Source organism: Carassius carassius, chromosome 38 (genome assembly GCF_963082965.1).
Source record: "Carassius carassius chromosome 38, fCarCar2.1, whole genome shotgun sequence".
Lineage (NCBI taxonomy): Eukaryota > Metazoa > Chordata > Actinopteri > Cypriniformes > Cyprinidae > Carassius > Carassius carassius.
Genome location: NC_081792.1, coordinates 10,325,209 through 10,345,177, shown reverse-complemented (window position 1 = coordinate 10,345,177; position 19,969 = coordinate 10,325,209). Strand labels below are relative to the sequence as shown.

Sequence of the window (19,969 nt, the reverse complement as noted above, 5' to 3'; positions counted from 1 at the left end):
AGTCCAAAAACACTTTGGCATTGGCATGAAATATATTCAACACATTCTCAGGGGAACTCAGGGTAATAATAAAGCAAAATCATAAGCTCAGAATGTAAAAGTTTTGGATTTTTGTGGTTAGAATTTATAGTTAAGTTTAGGTTGGGTTGTACTTTTTAATATTTCGTATGATTTTGCCATAGAGTACAAAATATAATGACTTTTGATTAAACATATTATTAAAAAAAAACATTTATGTGGGTTTTTGGTCCTTTATTTGTTGTTGGAAGCTATATTAATTCTAAGATACCTGCTGACTTTTTAGAAGAAGTGTGACAGCAAGTGGGGATACAATAAATAGGATTTCCAAACCTGTCTTCCTTAAATCTCATTGGTCAGTGAAAATCCTGGTAACATTTTATTTTATGGTGTCCTTGTTACACGTTACATGTATTGGCTATAGCAAAAACAATAAATTATGCAAAATTATGCTACTCTCTTGTGCACTTAAGTGGCCATTTAATCCATTTATATTTTATTACCTGCACTGTTTATATATATACACCTTTAAGATTTGAAGTGCACTATAAGTCACATTTATTTGTTTGTTTGTTTGATGGCAAAGATAATGTTTCCTCATCTTTCACTATTGCAAATCCTCAAGGTTTTCCTTTACCTTCTTGTAAAGCACTATTCCCATTGAAATTGTCTTTAGTTGGTTATTTACTAATCAAACCTATTCATTTTCTGGTTCAGGCTGGTCCAAGCATGTCATTAGCTGTAGCTGGTTAACTGGCTGCCAAGTTCTAAAACCCAGCTTGATCACCTTACGCAGATATGAGCAACTGCCAAGCTGGTTTGTTGGTCCAAGATGGCCTAGTAAATTACGAATAACCAGCTTAGACCAATGCATTACCAGCTTAGACTGTCTTTAAACCAGCTCAAAAGTTCCACGACACAGCTATCAGCTTAAGTTTGATATTCCAGCACGGAATGGATCTGCAGCGTTCTCAGACGCAGAGTAAACTCTAGTGTGTGGGCGACCTCAGCTGAACGCTTTGCATCTATTAAAATATTTAAGGCTTCAAAAAAAGTATTGCTTGAAATTTAAAACCCAAGAAAAAAAAAGTGTTGCTGATCTTGTGACAGCATAACCGGGGTAAAAATGAAAAGAGCATGCAACATCAATATACAGAGTCCAAAAATGACAACATAACCCCTCTAGCACACTTACAGGCAAAAAATATTATAATAAGAAAAAAGAAAAACAACAACAACAACAACAGCGGTACACTATCGAGCACATCATCTTCTCCTTTAAAGCCCTATTGAGAGTTGCATGCAGTGATCGATGGAAAAACAACAAGATGAAATCTGGCAGGCCAGTATAGCCAGATGATGGGGTGTTTGTGATGACCTCAGCCCATGTGCCATTGCTAACACAGGCACCAACAGAAGAGGTGACTTTTCCATCTCTTCATCCCAGTCACAGAAACAATTCCATCCCAGGGGTCCAGCCAGAGCTTTCATGAGAGCAAGGGTGAGAAATGAACAAAAGATTTATTTCAACAGGCTAAGCTGACCTATGCTTGACTTCAGAATGAATTCACAGCATTTCCTTTTATTCCCCCTTTATGTTTGCTTTTAGAACATTAGTCAAGGTTTTTTTTTTTTGGCACCATTTATGTCATAAAAAAGTTTATTTATTACCATTTCACCCTTAAACTTGATTATATACTAAATAGAAAGAAAGAAAGAAAGAAAGAAAGAAAGCATAACATCATTGCATGCAATAAAATTAATTAATATATTATCATTCTAATATTAGTATATTATATTATATTATTATATGCACTATGTAGCGTCATGGGATGTACTGTATGTGTTTTCTAATTTTCTACCAAATATTACAGGATAGCAATTTCTGAAACATGCTAATATAGTCAGCCATAAAATACATTTAATTTTTAATTATTACTTTACCATTCAAATAATATCATGTAATAATACAATAATAAAATATTTGAATACAGAAATAATAAATAAATAATTTGTATCAAGTAAGTTTCATCACTTAATTTATTATTATATCATATTTTTTTAATTTATATTATATTATGTTTTGCTTTGTTTTTCTGATTTCATAGCAAATCAGAATATCATTTGTGAAATATGCTAACATGGTCAATGCATTTTTTTTCTTTGATTAGAGACTTGCAGTAGAGGTGCACAATCAATTCCCCACGCCCCCAAAAGAATTCCGTTTACAATTTTTCCAATTAAATTTTGATTCCTCAATGTGATATTCCTTATGAATCATATTACAGTACATTCTGTACAGCAGGAAATAATAACAAGCAGCAGAAAGCTAAAACGCTCGCATGAAAAATAAATGTGCTGAGATGATTGGCGATGAAGGAGCAGTGCATGCGCACACACTTGACAAAAAAAAAATCCTCCTCACCATATAGAATTCTGTTCTCTGCACACTGTGTGTTTTCCTTGCTCTGTATTCCCGGGTAATAGCATCAGAGAATCTCATTGCTGCTGAAGTACAGACTTTTATATTATCATTTGGCTGCCAGCACAGCCCCAGAGCACAAATTTAATGATATTTTGTTACCCACCATCTGCCACACAGCCCAAAACACTTCCTATGCAATACAATACCCCTCTCGGCACAAGGCCACGAGGGCTCTGCTGTATAGAATACACAACCACGGCCACGTATGACAGGCAATACCCCTACCACAACGCACAAACAAACAGACAGATAAGGTCACGTAATCTGACAAAAGGCTAGCATAACGCTAGCTAAGATATACACAGATTTCGCCCACAGGCAGACTGGAAGATAAACCAAAACACTTAACCCAAACTCAAAACCCTTAAAGGGACAGTTCACTTGATGAGAATCCCGTCATTTACTCACCTCCATGTCGTTCCAAACCATTTTCTGCCTTCCATTAAACATTAAATTAGATGTTAGGCAGAGTGTCAAAACAATTAAAAAATGTAAATCATTTTTGATCATTGAACGAAAGCTTAAATAAAATATATACATTATAGGAATAAATTAAGTAAATGATAATTAGAAATGTTGAAGTTAAAGCTGAAGCACTATAAATATAAACTAAAAGTACATAAAAACTAAAATTGAACGCAAAATAAAACTGAAATAAAATGTTAAACCTAAAAAGTATATTCAATTCAATTCAAGTTTATTTGTATAGCGCTTTTTACAATACAAATCGTTACAAAGCAACTACAATATTTAGTAATAGCTTATAAGTGGTGACTGTCAGTTTGTGCACGTATGACAGGATTTTTAGAAAAATGTATACAAGACGTAGTCAGCCAGACGATGAACATTATTAATATTGTTAATAATTAACTATAATGGTATATACGTAACACCAAAAATGCCAAGCAGAATAAAAGTACTGGAAAATATCTTACATGCTTTCCCCCCACAATCTTCTATGACAGAAACAGACAAAATTTAAGCTGTTAAAATAATATTTGGGCAAATATTTTCTTTAAGTTTAAGCCTATACAGAGTTTCTTCAGCAAAGTATGATTATCTTAAATAAAATAAAATATAAATACAGGGTAAAAACTTAAACAACTAATTGGCAGAAGATACAGTTGAAGCAATAAAATTAATAACTGAAAATAAATAAAATCTAAAACTAAAAGTAATAATAAAACTGAAGTAATAATGTAACCTAAATATAAATAAAAAACAAATACAAATGACAAAAACACATAACAAAATTACTATATTTTAAAATAAAATAAAAATCTAATTAAATATATATTTATAAAAACTAAATGATACTAAAATAATACTGCTGCCAAGTTCCAAAACTGACAAAAAAGCAGCACAGAAGTATCATAATAATACTCGCATACTAAATTCTGAATCTTCTGATGGCATATGACAGGAAGAGACAAAATTTAAATTGTTAAAATAATTTTTAGGTGGGTAATTTCTTCAAGTTAAAGTTTGTACAAAAATGTGAATATTCTTAAGCAAAACATGATTAGCATTTGCACTGTGGTTCATGCTAACAAAGTATCTGCACTTCCAAGACAAAAACTGTGCCCCTGACCACATGAGAAGATCGGAGGAGAAAGTGTGTAGAAAGAATGCTTGTGGAAAGGATAAAGTTAGCGCGATCACTAAAAGCCCAGAATCGGGAGAAACTGTCGCTATCAGTTTCTGTTAATTTCCGCTAATTGGCCCCACAGTAATCCACTAGCTGGAACTTTGGCTGTGTATAATGCCAATTAGATTTTCTATTTGGAGCGCTGGCCGAACGCTTGTCAACATTCTGTCACATCCTCGAAAATCCTCACAGTGACACAGCCTAAAAGCCATTTTTTGGCTGGGCACCAAAGCACCGCTAGGCACCAAGTATCTGGCAAATGAAATAACACAAACTAAAACTAAAGAAGAAACAAAAGCGGCGTACAGTAAGAAATGCCAGACAGAAAAAGAATGTTATTCTGTTGGCCTGATCCAATCAGACAAACGTGAAAAATTCTCCTTGCTTTTGCTAGCGGCTAGTTTTATTTGGCGATTAGTCATTCCCTGAGCACATTTCAGAGCCTGTCAATGATTAACAAAATGTTGACACATAATGGATGGATTTGCCTTGGGGGTCAAAACTTTAAATGATTTAAACCATGATTTAATGATGTAAATACAGAAGCATTACTTGTGTATTTATTCATAAAACACAAAAAAATAAAAGGCATTTTTTTTAATTTTCCTTAACAAGAGTTGATCTGAAGTCACTTATGAATCCTCAAGGAAATTAGATCTGGGTCGCCTTTGACTCTGAAACATACATGCTTTGGAAGTGTGTGGGAATAAGTTCATGCCGTGAAGTATTCATATATATGTATATATATATATATATATATATATACATAGGCATTATTTCAGCTAAGGTTATCACATAATTTAGTAGTTGATACCTATTATATATTAACACAGTCCTTTATTATAAAAAAACCTTCCAATAATAATATCAATTAAATTATAAACAGTAAATCATATATTTTTAATGTAACTGTATGTAACTATATTTAATTTAATTTTCCGTATAAAGAAAAAGAAACAAATGACAAGCAATAGATAAAATAAAAAAACATACACAGGGTTTTTTTCAGGCGTCTTTTGACAGCATTATTGGGAGAGTTCATCCAGAAATTACTCACCCTCCAATTTTTCCAAACCTGTATGAATTTTTTCTTCTGCTGAACTCAAAAGAAGATATTCTGAACAATGTGGGTAACCAAATGGTTGATGGTAGCCATTGACTTCCATAGTATTTCTGTTCCATACTATAGAAGTCAATGGCTACAAGCAACTGTTTGGTTACGAACATTATTAAAAATATCTTCTTTTTTGCTCAACAGAGGTCTGAAACTCATACAGGTTTGAAACAACTTGATTGTGAATAAATGATAACAGAATTAATTTTTTTGGCTGAACTGTCCTATTGTTCCAATCATTATATCAATGCCCTGCTTTCTAGGTATTGTTTAGCGGCATTAGCCATAAAAAAACCCAGATGAGCACTATTAAGAACTCCATGCAAATGAGATCACTGATTGTTTAAGGCCACATGGGACCTTGAGTCACTAATGGTGATTTAAGACGCTTGTTCCATGTGCCGTCATCTGCCTTAAATGTCGGGGTTTGGGATTTTTCAAAGCTCACTGTGTATGTGTGTGTTAAGATAGTTATCATATTCTTTATTCTCCTCTCCTCATTTCCTCTCTGTCACTCCTGGCCACTCTCCATTCCATTTCCCCAATGGCAATCCATCGCCCCCTCTAATGAGTGGCAAACGAAGCCTGGGGTGATTAACTCAGAAAAGATGGCAGGACTGGCAACGTAAATCCAAAGAGGTTTCAGGAGGAACAACACCGCTTGTCTCCGCACGAGGAATTGAGAATCGACCAGGCCAAAACTCTTCCTGGAAGTGTCCTATCCCACCCCGCACTACTCGTGCCATTTGAAAACTGAATGACAGGCGGTATATGGATAAAGAATTTCATGAAAAAGTACGGAAAGTCCACGGTGCTCCCAAGGGCATGAGTGTAGAAGCCCATCTGTTGGACATCTGGTCGGAGGAGCCCTAGTGAAAACTGAATTGCATTGAATGTGCACTTGTAGAGTTCTCCTACCCTAAGAGTATTTTTAACAAGCTGTACTTGCAGTTAATATAATATCAATGAAAAAAGTGTACACTAAGTGTACATAAAGATAGTTTATGTAAAACTACTTTTTTTTAAATGTCTGCTAAAATTTACTTCAACACAGGGGAGAGAAAGACCTTCAAAATGCTGGTCAGTAAATCTTGGAGCTAAAGGTTTAGTTCACCCCCCATAAACATCTGTCATTTTTTTTTCTGCTGTAGAACACAAAAGGAGAAATTCTGAAGACTGTTTTCCATGGAATTACGCTTTCAAGCTTAAAAAAAACACACAAAGCACAGCAGAAGCATCTTAAAAGCAGTCCATAAGTCTTGCACACTATATTCCAAGTTTTCTGAAGTCATACAACGGGGTTGAGTGAGGAGCAGATTGAAATTTAAGTCATACAGACCACTTTAATGGTATTTAATGGTTCATCTTCGGAACACAAATTAAGATATTTTTGATGCATTCTGAGAGTTCTTTGACCCTCCCATAGACAGCAGGGGTACTACCACGATCGAGGTCCAGAAACGTAGTAAGGACATCAGTAAAATAGTCCATTGTAACATCAGTGGTTCAACTGTAATTTTACAACGTTACAAGAATACTTTCTGTGCGCAAAGTAAACAAAAATAACAACTTTGTTCAACAATTTTTCTCCTCCTCATCCAGTCAGTCTGCTGTAATTTGCCTCCATTTTGGGGAGTATCACGATGCATGTACGCACTTCCGTTTTTTTGTAATCGACACATGCGTGTGCTGATGCATGTCAGTGTTGAAGTAAGCAGTAGCACAATGTGCATGTATTGTATAAATGAAGCAGAAATGCGTGCATGCATCGTGATACTCTCCAAAATGGAGCCAAGCCACAGCAGACTGGATGAAGAGGAGAATAATTGTTGAACAAAGTTGTTATTTTTGTTTTCTTTGGGCACAAAAAGTATTCTTGTAGCGTCATAAAATTACGGTTGAACTACTGATGTCACATGGACTATTTTACTGATGCCCTTACTATGATTCAGGAACTTGATAATGGTAGTACCCTTGCTGTCTATGGGAGGGTCAAAGAGCTCTCAGAGAGTAAATACTGATGGAATTTACATTTTTGAGTGGACATACAGTATCAAGCATCAATGCACTCTCGTCTGCTGAGTCCCGGTGCAAGAGAAGGTTACAAGAGGTCAAAGACAGCCAATCCAATCAGTAGTCATGCTGCTAGCCCATCAGCTCTAGCCAAGTTAGAGTGAACCATCAAAGACACAACCCAGCCAGAAAAGGCAATCACAGTTGTCAAGTTGCAAAGAAATGAAAAAATATTTCTACTTTTGGATTTGATTTCATGCTTGTACATTAAACTGCCACTTGGCTGCTGTTTGAGCACATTTACAGCTCTTTGCGATGTTGATTGCTTTTAAAACCAACACACAGAACAAGAAAAATGGAAGGAAAGAAGAGAGGAAGACAGAGATGAGTTGGATAATGACAATTATCATTTCTCATCTGCACTGCATGTTCATAAAAGCTTTCATCATACGATCATGGTAATAACACTACTAAATAGCATATTAAAATAAAGTAGAAAGCCTTCAGAATCATCTCCAAAGTGACAAATGAGCACTCTATTCATTGCCTAATTAGAAATGATAGAAAATTGCTTTATGTGTATCGATTCTTAATAATGAAAAAGTACATTTATATTAAGTCACTTATCATATAATACTATATTTCCAAAGCTACAAATGGTAAAATTAATAATTTCCCTTTCTTTATTTTTTAGTTAGCCTTTGGATATAGCAAGATAACAGATTAGCAGACTGGCTTATACAGTGTGTGCTAATTGATTAAGAATAGCAACCTTTTATCTCACAATTCTAATGTTTTTCTCGCAATTGCAAGCTTACATCTCCTGACTTTTAACTCAGAACTGCAAGATATAAACTCACAATAAACTTGCAATAGTGAGAAAATTTCAGAATTGCAACAAAAAAGTAGAAATGTGGGATGTAAACTCGCAATTGTGAGGAAAAAGAACAGTGAGATAAAAACTCACTGAAAACTTCACAAGAGGGTGTGAGGTGTGGGGGGGGGGGGGGGGGGGGCATCTACAAGACTGACCAAGAGTGGCATGTCCTGGAAACCTGTTTAAACCAGTTAGAATTTCTGCAATGGAAATTTCACATTTCACCTTTAAGGCACATATTTGCAATGCACAAAACGCTACATTAGAATAATAGTATAATTTCATCAAAGACCACACAAACTTTGAACATCCTCACTAATTCAGAGAGCCATTGATTCAATAGCAGGGTGCAGAAACCTAAAGATAAGCAATGTTAGGTTATACCAAGAGAGTTACAGGATCAGACCTGTCATATAGGAACATGTGTGAGTATAATCCCTCTCTAATTCACTATATACACACACAGAGTGACTTATGAGTGGAATAAATCAGAACGGACAGACACTGATCAAAAGCCATTTTTCAAGCACACTCAATATAGGTCTGACTGATGACAGCACAAAGATCTGGAGTGGCAGAAAGACAGCGGGAATCTTGCCAATTTTAGAAGAGAAGGGGAAAAAAAAGAAAGCATTGTACTTTAAAACAGCTTTCCTAGAAGTAAGACAAATTGGGCAGCGTGGTGCAGTCCGCAGGCTGCGTCTCGTCCGCTCTTTCTCTTTTCTCGATGGAAGAGGCCAACATCCTTCCAAGCATTAAAGTGGAAAAACCAACTACACTGCAAAAATGTAATGAGAAGGCTCGCAACTCTGGCCTAACACTGGCTCACTAACACAATGCTCCTTGGCATGTGGTTATTTTCCCCTTCCCATCATTTCTTTCCTCTTTTTGCCATGGAAGCAGAGGAAATATCAAGGGGCTGTAGCTGGCTTGGCCCTCTCAGTCGTAGCCTAATGCAACACTAATGTGTTGTATCTGTGAAAATGGGCATTCTGAATATGTGACCATTCTTCCCAGAAACACCACGGCATTACCTCATTTATATGGCCACTGAGAGACCACACACGTCCACGCACAAACAAATAATTTGGTACCGCAATTTCCGTGGCTGATGTGATATATGGAGGGTGTCTAATAGTTAGCCTCACTCCTTTTCTGCTATAGTTTTTTTTTTTTCAAAAGGGGACAAATAGAGTAGGGAGAATTAGAAATACCAAAGGGAATGAACTGGCCTACAAAACCATTAGACGACAATTCCCTGACTGACAAACACCCATCAAATGGACAACATCACCCTAAAGGCTGTATCATTACATGCCAGGCCTGAACCGTAGCTCCCAACCTCCAAATTAAGGTTATTTCTCTGTTGCAAACAGGCCTGTTCATGAAAGCAAGCCCATCAAGGGCTCAGGGACGAGATTGGCCTTTTACACTGATCCAGACCGGATTATGAAGCTATGGGATCAATTTTCCGCCTGCATATATCCATACTGCAGTTACGGATAAAAAATAAATAAGCATGAAACAAATATTTAAAAACGCAAGTAAAAATGTATTGCACAACATTTTAAAATGAATGCAATGTTTTCAGAATAGAAAACAATGATCGCGGATGGAAAAAATCATATGCGTAAATCAAAAATGTTATAACAAATAAAAAAATAAAAATAATAATAAGCATGGATCAAAACTTTAAACATTTTAAATCATATTGGACAAAACTGAAACATTAATATAAAATTATCTGTCTTGCACATAAAAACATGTATTCCCTGGTTATATTTCTGTTTTTGTTGTGCTCTCAATGCTCTTAAATTGCTATTTTTGGTGTGCTTTTGTATTAATAGTTAAGTTTTTTGCAGTATGATTTTAAATGTGTTTAAAGTTTTGATTTGATTCATGCTTCTTTTTTTATTTATATATTTATTTATTCATTTTTATCCGTGACTGGAATTTTTTTTTGGTGGAAATTTTATCCCATACGAAGCATATATACCAGCCATTACCTTTCAAGAATGAACTGAAAAACTGGCATCAGATTACAAGGGGAGAGTTCTCCTTACAGGCCATTTGGAAGCAGGTAAAGTGGAAAATGGATTTCGCAAAAGCTAATTTAAAGGTATAGTTTTCCCAAAAATGAAAAATCTGGGTCATCATGTACTCACCCTCATGTTGTTCCAAACCTGAATGACCTCTTTGTTATGTAGATATTTTTAAAAGTGCCCATACAATGAAAGTCAATGTGCCCCAAAACAATCTTGACTTTCAGTGTATAGGCAAAACAGTCATGTAAATGTTGACAGCCTTATTTTTTATTGTATTTCCATATTTGAGTTCCAGTTAGATCGAAAAGGGGAAAAAAATTATTCATAGCTTCCATAAATAGTAGTTGAAAGGAAAAATAAATTTAAGGAGTATTGTGTGGGCTGGTGCTACAGTAATAAAATGAAGTTTAGCACTTAGAACTGGTGCTTAGCATGCAACAAAAGCCTTGGATCGATCCCCTTGATAAACAGCAGAATTAATGCTGCGGATAATCTACAGTAAAAGTCTGCATTTGCGTAAACATAGCATGCATATTTTAAACTGGAAACTCACGCAAAATACTCCCCCTAGTGGCCAAAATGTGAAAGTCTAAGTGTAAACAAATGCTGTTGTTGCGTCTCGGCTGCATCACAACATCTGTCTGGATGTAAATATTGCAACACCCACTGCGGCTCATCAAATTGTAATTAATTTCTCTCTCATTAATCCATCCATCACTTGCTCAATACAAAGAAACATAAACACGTTCCATTGTTTGGTATTAGACCACATTAATTTAACATTATCTTTGCCTTTTTAGATGCATGTTGGTCTTTACGCAAGATCACATCCAGTAGCCTGGGGTCTTCATCTAGAGAAGAACTTGGTTTTAAATTGGACAGGGCCAGCAGCCGTTATTCGTTATTAATGGAGAGACTTTAACGTGTGTTACTCCATACTCTGCTAACTATGACCTTAGAGAGGGGGACAGGGGTAAGTAGGAGAGCGAGGCGCTGGAGGGGGCCCGGGATATGTGCAAGCAGTATTAGCGCTTAAGTCTCCCAGAGGCTCGAAGGTTTCTTTCGTCTCCTGGCAAACTGTTCAACCCCCGTTCCTCTGCCAAATGAAAATCTTTTCAGAACCTCCAGTCTGGGTAAGGGAGAGAGTCAGAAATAGAGAAAGAGAGAGAAATAAAATAGTGGCAAAAGCAAACATGAAGAAAATCTGAGAGACAGTGAAGCCAAAGTACACAGCTTTGGTCTCCTGCCTACAACCACTACAACTTTCAATGAGGCGAATCATTATCGCTACCAAATTCGGTTCAGGCTAACATTTCAAAAAGTGGTGCACAACAAGAGCAGAGAGCTGTTGCTGTGTAGCGCAATGAAACTGTAAGACTCAGTACTGCATAATTCAGCTTTCCAAAGAACATTTAGCAAAGCTGCACATAACAAAACAAACAAACAAGTAAACAAATTTGATCAAAACCATTGCAGCTCACATGTCTCTAAAAAGCCAATACTTATCAAACTGTATAGGATTAGAAGCCAAACAACAAAACAATGTTATCACAATATTTTAGCAAGATTTTCTTTGTTGCACTCGATACTGTGAGTATTTGAAATACTTGTGTGACTTTGTAACGTATTATGCACATCAGGCCAGTGGGTGGTGTTGTCATTATATAAAGAAAACTACGCTTCTGCGCACAATCGTATAAACGTCACATTTAATATGCCTGCGCATGATGTTACAATTTCCACAAAGTAGCTTTTTTATAGTTTACACAAAGATGATAACGGTTGAAAATGGTGTCGTGTAAAATACCTGCTTAAATAACTATAATAAACCTGATGCTCGAGGTCTTCTCTGTAGCATGTAATAAAAAGTACCTGATATACTGGGTAGTCCATTGTTTTCACAGAAACTCTGTGGCCAGTTGAACTTAGATTGTTTATTTCATTGTTTAAAGTGGCATCACTTGCAGAGGTTATGATACGTAATTTAGATGCAGGTAAAAATGTAAATAAAAAATACCAGAAGTTTATACACTTGATACATTATATGTACTGCAGGTTAAGTATAACATTTAACTTTCTGTCTCCGTGGTAATAACATTATCCAAATAGATAGCATTAAAGACTGGTGTTAACGTATAAGAACACATCCATTTTCAAGTGGAAAGTGTGATTCTTTGCATGCTGGGATTATTATCTGCATTTATTTTCTGTCTTTAAGACAGGATCTATCAGCATGCTTCATGAATGTCCACTTAATTTGGTGGTTGGCACACACTGTGAGCTGTGGTTGCCAGCAGAGATGAGGAGAAAATGTACCAGCATGAGAACAGACACATATACGTGCTTTCACACACACACACACACACACACACACACACACACACACACACACACATATAAATCAAGTTAAATGTTTTAGATGGCAAGTGAATTGAAAATATGTTTGGATGTCTTTTTTGACTGTATATTTGCACTGAAATCAAAACAATGAGAAAGTACAGTACAGTATTGAATCAATCTTCTTATTTCTTCTATGTTGCAAGTTCTACTCACACGCTGCTTTTAGTACAGATACAAATACGGTTAACATTCAGCATGCACGCTAACAAACTCTGGGAGAATGTCCCCACAGGAGCCTGACATGACCCCACATGTTTAACTGTCCGCACGGGCCTATCTTTTAATCAATATATTAGGGGAGCCAAGCAACGATGACAGGCTTCATGACTGATAAAGTGACCTGGCAAACATTACAGCAGCTTTGGTCACCCAGCTGGACAGATAACGGCATGAGCAGAGAGAGATGATGATGATGATAAAGTTGTTACAGGGGCTGCTAGTGCATCCAGTGTGGCCCAAATGTCAGCTCCAGCTATCTCACTCCTGAGATTCTACCACCCCGTCTTAAGTGCCCGTCGTTTCCGAATGGACATTTAGCAAATTATCCTGTTCTATTAGACAGAGAAATGGCTCCATGCCCACATAAAAGGAAATCAGAAAGGCAGGAAGTGTTATGCCTCTTAAGAGATTTGAATAATCATTGGGCTCTCCGGTGCGTGCCATGCAAGAAATAACCTTCTTTTCCTTGGTATCAGCTGTGATTTCTACACCATTTGAGTGAATCCTCTGAATTATTTCCGGTTTGCATAAGAGGTCGGAGAAGAGTGGCCAAAAAGAGATAATTTCTATTGCCTCCCTGCTTTGATTTACAGGTCATAGACTCAGGCAAGTCAAGTGCTTTTTTTCTTGCTAGTTTCACCATGTATCTTTAGTTCTACTTGATAGCTTTAAATTATCAGGTGGAAACTGTGTTAGAATTTGCTCTTTCTTACTAGTCATCTATCGCTCCAACAGCTACAACAACCAGACTGTAGAAAGATGAGCATTGCCTGGGACCAACTGACGCCCCGCTGAGAGATCCTTCCCTTCCTCTCGCTTCCTCTCTTGCACCGTCAGCAAACTGGCCATTACTGGAGACTCAAGTGTGCAGACACTTGTTTCCCACTGGCATGACAGAAATAAATAAAGTTGCACTGTTCTTTTTCCAACGTGTATGTCACTGTATGGCGGATATAGAGCTTGCTTGTCTTTCCGCAGCGGTGGTTCTGCTAAAAACAGGTCTATCAGACACAGACAAGTGAACAAATGTCACCGAGCTTAAAAACACCTGTTTCTGAAGAAGAAAAGAGAAGAGGGCAGAGGGAATGACAGGAAGCAGACAGAATGCATTAAAGTTGTCTTTTGTTCTCCGTTAACTTCATTTGTCCCCCACATCCGACTTGAGAAATTGGAAGCGTGCGCCGCTCTCTCTGAGGAGTTGACTCTGATAGACGGAGACAGTAAGATGGACGGAAACATATACTGCGGCAGACACGAAAGAGAGGTGCAAACAGAAAAATAGACAGAAGAGACTGTCAATAAGTTTCACAACCTTGAGTCAGGCATTTGCCCTTTGGTGACAATTCAGAATGGGCTTGATGAAATCTCTCGGCTGTTTGAGATGCAGAATCTTAGAAGCTTCGTCTCTCTGTCAGCACTCGAGTGATCACCCCAATGTCCACCGAGTCTCTGAGCGCCCTGCTCTTGTGGTTTTGGATCACATAGAATGTGAGATTAAAACTAGTGGCGAAAGAAAACCACAGAAAAACAAAAAAAAAACTGAGGACTTTCTGACTAGTTCAATATCTGAAGTAAATTCTCTGAGATACCATAAAGGCTTGTGTAGAACACAGCATTATTAGTTTATTCCCACAACAATGGGTGACTGCAAACAAAGTGAAATTTTATTACACATGCAAAGCGATCACCATTCGATAAGACAAATTGTCTTATCAAAGCTGCCATCAAGCTCCCCAGAAGTAGGTCAGCTATAACAAAAATATATGTTTTGAGATGTATTAGATGGAAAGATGAAAGATAAACACAATGCGTTCTGGCATTTGAATGAGATTTCTGAACACATGATAGCTTTGCACGCACACATGCACTTTTTAAAAATGCAATACATAAGCGCAAACCATGCAATCTGCAAACCATGTTATCTTTCAGTTGTATGGAGCTGTAAAGCTCGTAAGCTTTTCTTGTTTATGAATATGGCTTTCTTGTCACTTGTGTCACATGTGACTGCCTGTAGACAATGTCATTTGTTTGAAAAAGCACAAACAGTCCCTGCACTGGTTCTGATTTCATGAGATCTGATTCAAAGACCTGAGAATGTTATATTCTCTGGAATTATACATTAGACTTGACGGCTCATGCAAATATATCATGCAAATATGCAGAGCTTATCAGTCTCCCTGTGGTTGAAATGGCTTGTGCATCTTAGACTCTCTTCCTTTTCTGGCTACTGTCTATCATCAAAACAAACCCGAGGAGCCTCAGAGATGCCCACTTATCACTCACACACACTCAAGGTCATCTAAAACAAGATGCTGTCAAATATATATATGTATATGATGCATTTTTTAAAACCCGGAGGAGCCCCCAAAAATCTGATTCTTATGGTTTTTTCCATGTGTTTTCATCCCTACTCACCTGAGCCTACTGAGCATCATATGTGAGTCATCTATAAATAACCAGATTAACAACAATTAAATAATAACCTTTTTTCTTAACTGACCCCAAAACTATGCTGCTCTTCAGTGCTACTGATCATATACATATCTTATATGCATAACGACCAAACAGAATACAGGTTATTTTTGTCTGATATTACCAATTTATGATTTTTGACACAATAATAATAAAAAACATGAGCCTGCTAGAATAAAAAAAAAAACTGTATACATTATTAATAATAACAAAATAATTGTGATTATTATTATTATTATTTTATTATGATATATTAATATAATAACAGCAGCAACAATACATGTAATGGCAACATTTTGGACTATGTTTAACTATCAAATTTGAAATGCTATATGTTGCTCAGTTAAAAACGAATGAAACTGTAAAAAAAAAAAAAAGTTACGAGCAATTATGCAACCAGTAAATTCAAAAGTAAGTATTTTACTTGTAAACAATGTAGTTTATTGAACACTTTGTGATGTAATGGCATTCTTGAATGTTATTCTCAGAAGACCCATCAAATGGTGAATCAGTAGACAAATGTGAATCAGTAGAAATATTGGTCAAACAAATAGTCAATTAATCTGTCATAATACATATGCACATCTCTACAAATATCCTAGACAGTTTATCATGGCAGCCTAAGTCACGTTTGAAAGTCGTTAAGTAATGAAATGCTTCTAAATTATACTTAAACTAACGATGATTTATCTCGTGCATTATAATTACAATTATTCAGATTGCTCAAATCAATAATGCCTTCTGAAAGAAGTCGTATAAATGTCTTTCCTATAAACGGATATGAGTGTTTAGAATTAACGGGTCCGCGCGCGTATAAATGACAACAGAAGTAGAGATTGCAATATTAACAGACGTTATTATGTGCGTTATAATTCCATGTTAGATCGTTCCAATTCCACGACTAACTGGAAAAAAAATCCTCGCGCTCGCATGGTTTTAACGGTGGACATGGATTGTTTCCACATTACGCAGCCAATGTAATTGGTCGTAACGCTTGATGGAGTGATTTGAAACATAATTTGTATCCGCCTCAAATCCAACTTACCGGGATGACAGTGTGCCCAGTGGAGCACGAGCGAGGAGAAAAGCAGAGGCGGAATCCACCAGCAGCAGCAGCGCGGTCGCAGTAGCCTCCGCATGTCACACTGTATACATGGAGATCTGGAATAAGGCAACTGTTGACAGAGTTATCCTCCTGGTGGAGAGAGACAGAAAGAAAAAAAAAACTCCCACAGACAAGCAATGCAAGCGCAATGGACGCGCTTTAATATATTTCGTCCGCCTCCTTTAGTGAGTCCTTTGGAGAAATGTTTTATTTTCTTTTGAAGTTCGACCAAGCCAAAGGAATCAGTTTTCCTTTTTCTTTTCTCTTTTTCAGATGGCTGAGCTTGTAGTCCAGAAGAGAAGCATGCCAGGGGCACAGTGGATTAAGAGAGAGATGTTAGAGGAGCAGTAAGTAGTCCGTACATCAGGCTGAAAACACAGAGACAAGAGTTGGAGCGGCTCTGGAAGATTTCCATTCCGCCATCCAGGAAGTAGCGCATGAGCTGAAGTCTGGCAGAGACTTTAAAACAGGCTTGGAAGAGAGAGAGAGAGAGCGAGAGCGAGAGAGAGAGAGAGAGAGAGAGAGAGAGAGAGAGAGAGAGAGAGAGAAAGAAAGAGAGATCCGCTGGATCCTAGCGCCGAGCGCGTAGCGGAGCTGCTGCTGCTGTCAGTGTGTGTGAAAGGCGCCCTCCTTCTCTCGCTCTCGCCTTTATCTTGGATAAAACCAAACACTACACTTCAGATAACATCAGCAATAAAATCACTGCATGCAAGCCCTGTATCGGAAATTATCAGCGACATCGTCTACACAAAGATGAGAGAGTGGTTGAAAGAAAGAAAGAAACAAAGAAAGAAAGAAAGAAACAAAGATTTAAAAACAACTTCATACAGCACTTTCTTAACCAAATACATAAAATTTCAGTCAAGTGAACAATCCTTGAAAATCATAATTTCTTGGTTTGAATTAATAATCAAAATCATGTCCAGTTAAGTCAAGTGAGCATTATTGTCATTCTGCTGTAAATCTACACACCACTAACCTAATAAAAAAGATGTAATCTAACTATACATATACTTTACATAAATTCTTTACAGATACCTTGGACATATATTTTAAATTTCATATGTAACAACTTGTAGTGCAGTGCAGTGCAGTGGTACAAAAAGTGCAAAAAGAGACAATCAGGGTGAGTCGGACTGCATTGAGGATGTAAAAGTGTACAGGTGAATGACCAACTAATCCACCTACTGTATGTGTAGCCTACTTAGTATTGCATGTAGGAGTTGAAAACTGTTTTATAGACCAGTCTTTGGAGAACAACAGCACCAAGAGGTGGGTGTGTGTTAGGGTAAGAGTGGGCTTTGACGGGGTATTCAGAGATGAGCTCACTCAATTCCATTTATACAAACATGTTATTATAATACAAGGTTATCTAAAAAATTAAATTTATTTCCAGTTATCATTTGGAGTACATACATGTGGATTTTATTTGTTTATTTATTTATTTATTTATTTTTTTTTTACAAACGAATACATTGCATTCAGTAGTTTAGTTGAAAAGAGTCTTGTTTCTTTTGTGAACAATGTACACTGAACAACATAAAAAATAGATGGACTGCAGATCATTCATAAGCTTAACCCTGTTTTTATTAATTTCAGCATTTTTAGTTTTTTAAATTATTATTATTTTATTATATATATATATATTTTTTTTTTTTTTTTTTTTTTTAACAAAGGCATGGAACAGCTTTAGCATGTATTCATTAAATATCGTTCATGTCTGTTTTAGTTTTTAGTAATGTTTGTCTTTATACAATTGTTACCTCCTATCTCAACCTATCAATCAGTCCTACTGCCTATTTTTCATTCAAAAAGGATACATTAATCTGTAATACTATTAGAGGAGGACATGGCATAAAAAAACTCCTTCTTAAACTGAAGTGTGCTGTCAGTACAACGTATTTTTATTGGCTAGGATAGATTGCTCTTCTAAAGAACTCGACTTGGCAACTCATGACATTGGACATATATTATACAAAAACCATAAGAAATAAGTACTCAGCAGTCCCTAAATACAAATAGATGCAATTACATGAAAACTTCTCCAGGTTACGCATGTAACCATGGTTCCCAGAAGGGAATGAGATGCTGAATTGAAACGCTTCACAGTGACCACGCTCTGAATCACATGTGTAATCATTCCATCACAGGTGGGGTGACGTTACGACCAGGAAGCTTAAAAGCATGTGCGGTGGAACCAGCATCAGCTTTTAGGAATGGACCAAGTGCTGGCAGGGAGGCCAGAAGTATGACCCTGAGACACAGCGTCCCATTCCCTTCGGGGAATCATCGTTACATCCGCAATCTGGAAATATTCCCCTTCGGGAACTGGAGTTGCATTGAAAAACTTAGAATTACAAGTCCATGCTTAGTTTGGTAGAGCTCAGCTAAAGTGAGACAAAGGATCCAGAAGTTGTGCAAAAAGCAGGTAGACATCCTGCACCCCTATTTGGTGTGTCCCCTGATGTATGCCCCTTCTCAGAACAAGTAGTTCCAATCACCATTGTCAAAGCACTACCTAACTTAGTGAGACTGGATAACAATGGGGAAACGTACCTGTTTCACTTGGAACAGGGATGCTGTGGAAGCCCCATCCTTCCCGAAGGAGTTCTCAGAGGCAAATACACATATAGCATCTGTATAGATGTATATGAGGTGAGAACACAGGAAGATACCGGCACCACACAAAGGATATAGACAAAGGATCGAGCAAACGTGTTAGGGGTCACCCAGCCCACAGCTCTACAAATATCTGTCAGCAAGGTGCCACGAGCCAGCGCCCAGGAGGATGCAACACATCTAGTTGAGTGAGCTCGCAACCTGAACAGGCAAGACACACCTGTGCCTGATAAGCCAGTGCGATGGCATCCACAATCCAGAGGGCCATCCTCTGCTTAGAGATGGCATTCCTCTTCTGCTGGCCTCCGTAACAAACAAAGAGCTGGTCTGAGATCCTGAAGGTTTGTCTCCTGTTTACATAACATCGTAATGCTCAGACGGGACAGAGCAAAGCCAGGGCTGGGTCTGCCTTCTCAAGGGGTAATGCTTGCAGGTTCACCACTTGGTCTTTGAAGGGTGTAGTGGGAACCTTGGGCACGTAGCCGGGCCAGGGCCTCAGGATTACCTGGGAGTCAGCCAGCCCAAACTCTAGGCATGAATCATTGACCGAAAATGCATGCAGGTCAAAACGGTGCCCTGTCTCTGAGGAAGGATCTACTGACCCATCTCAGGGCTTCTTGTTCTTTGTGTTTGCCCTAAACACGGGACAGCCGTGTCTGCATCGTCGTTGAATCCCACACCACACCTAGATAAGTGGTCCTCTGTAATGGAGAAAGCACACTTTTCTTGGCATTTAGTTTTAACCCCAACTCTTTCATGTGAGCAAGAACGACATCTCAATGCCGAACTGCTGTCTGCTCTGAATGAGCTAATATCAATAAATCGTCAATGTTGAGTATGCGGATGCCCTGGAGTCGCAGAAGAGCCAGAACAGCATCCTCACACTAGATGAAAGTGTGGGGTGAGATTGCAAGGCCGAAAGGAAGAACCCAATATCGGTAAGCTTTGCCCCTA

General features: G+C 37.5%; 1 protein-coding gene across 2 annotated transcripts in view; it reads right to left on the bottom strand.

The window, feature by feature from the left end:
• Positions 1-16,847, bottom strand: part of LOC132119284 (receptor-type tyrosine-protein phosphatase gamma-like) — a 295,833-nt gene extending 278,986 nt beyond the window's left edge. The window contains exon 1 of one of the 2 annotated variants that reach the window (XM_059529115.1): positions 16,337-16,847. In XM_059529115.1, the coding sequence (XP_059385098.1) occupies positions 16,337-16,430 (94 nt within the window). In that variant the 5' untranslated portion in view covers positions 16,431-16,847. The remainder of the gene's footprint in view (positions 1-16,336) is intronic. The other variant, XM_059529114.1, reaches the window with a different exon arrangement.
• Positions 16,848-19,969: the final 3,122 nt, after the last annotated feature.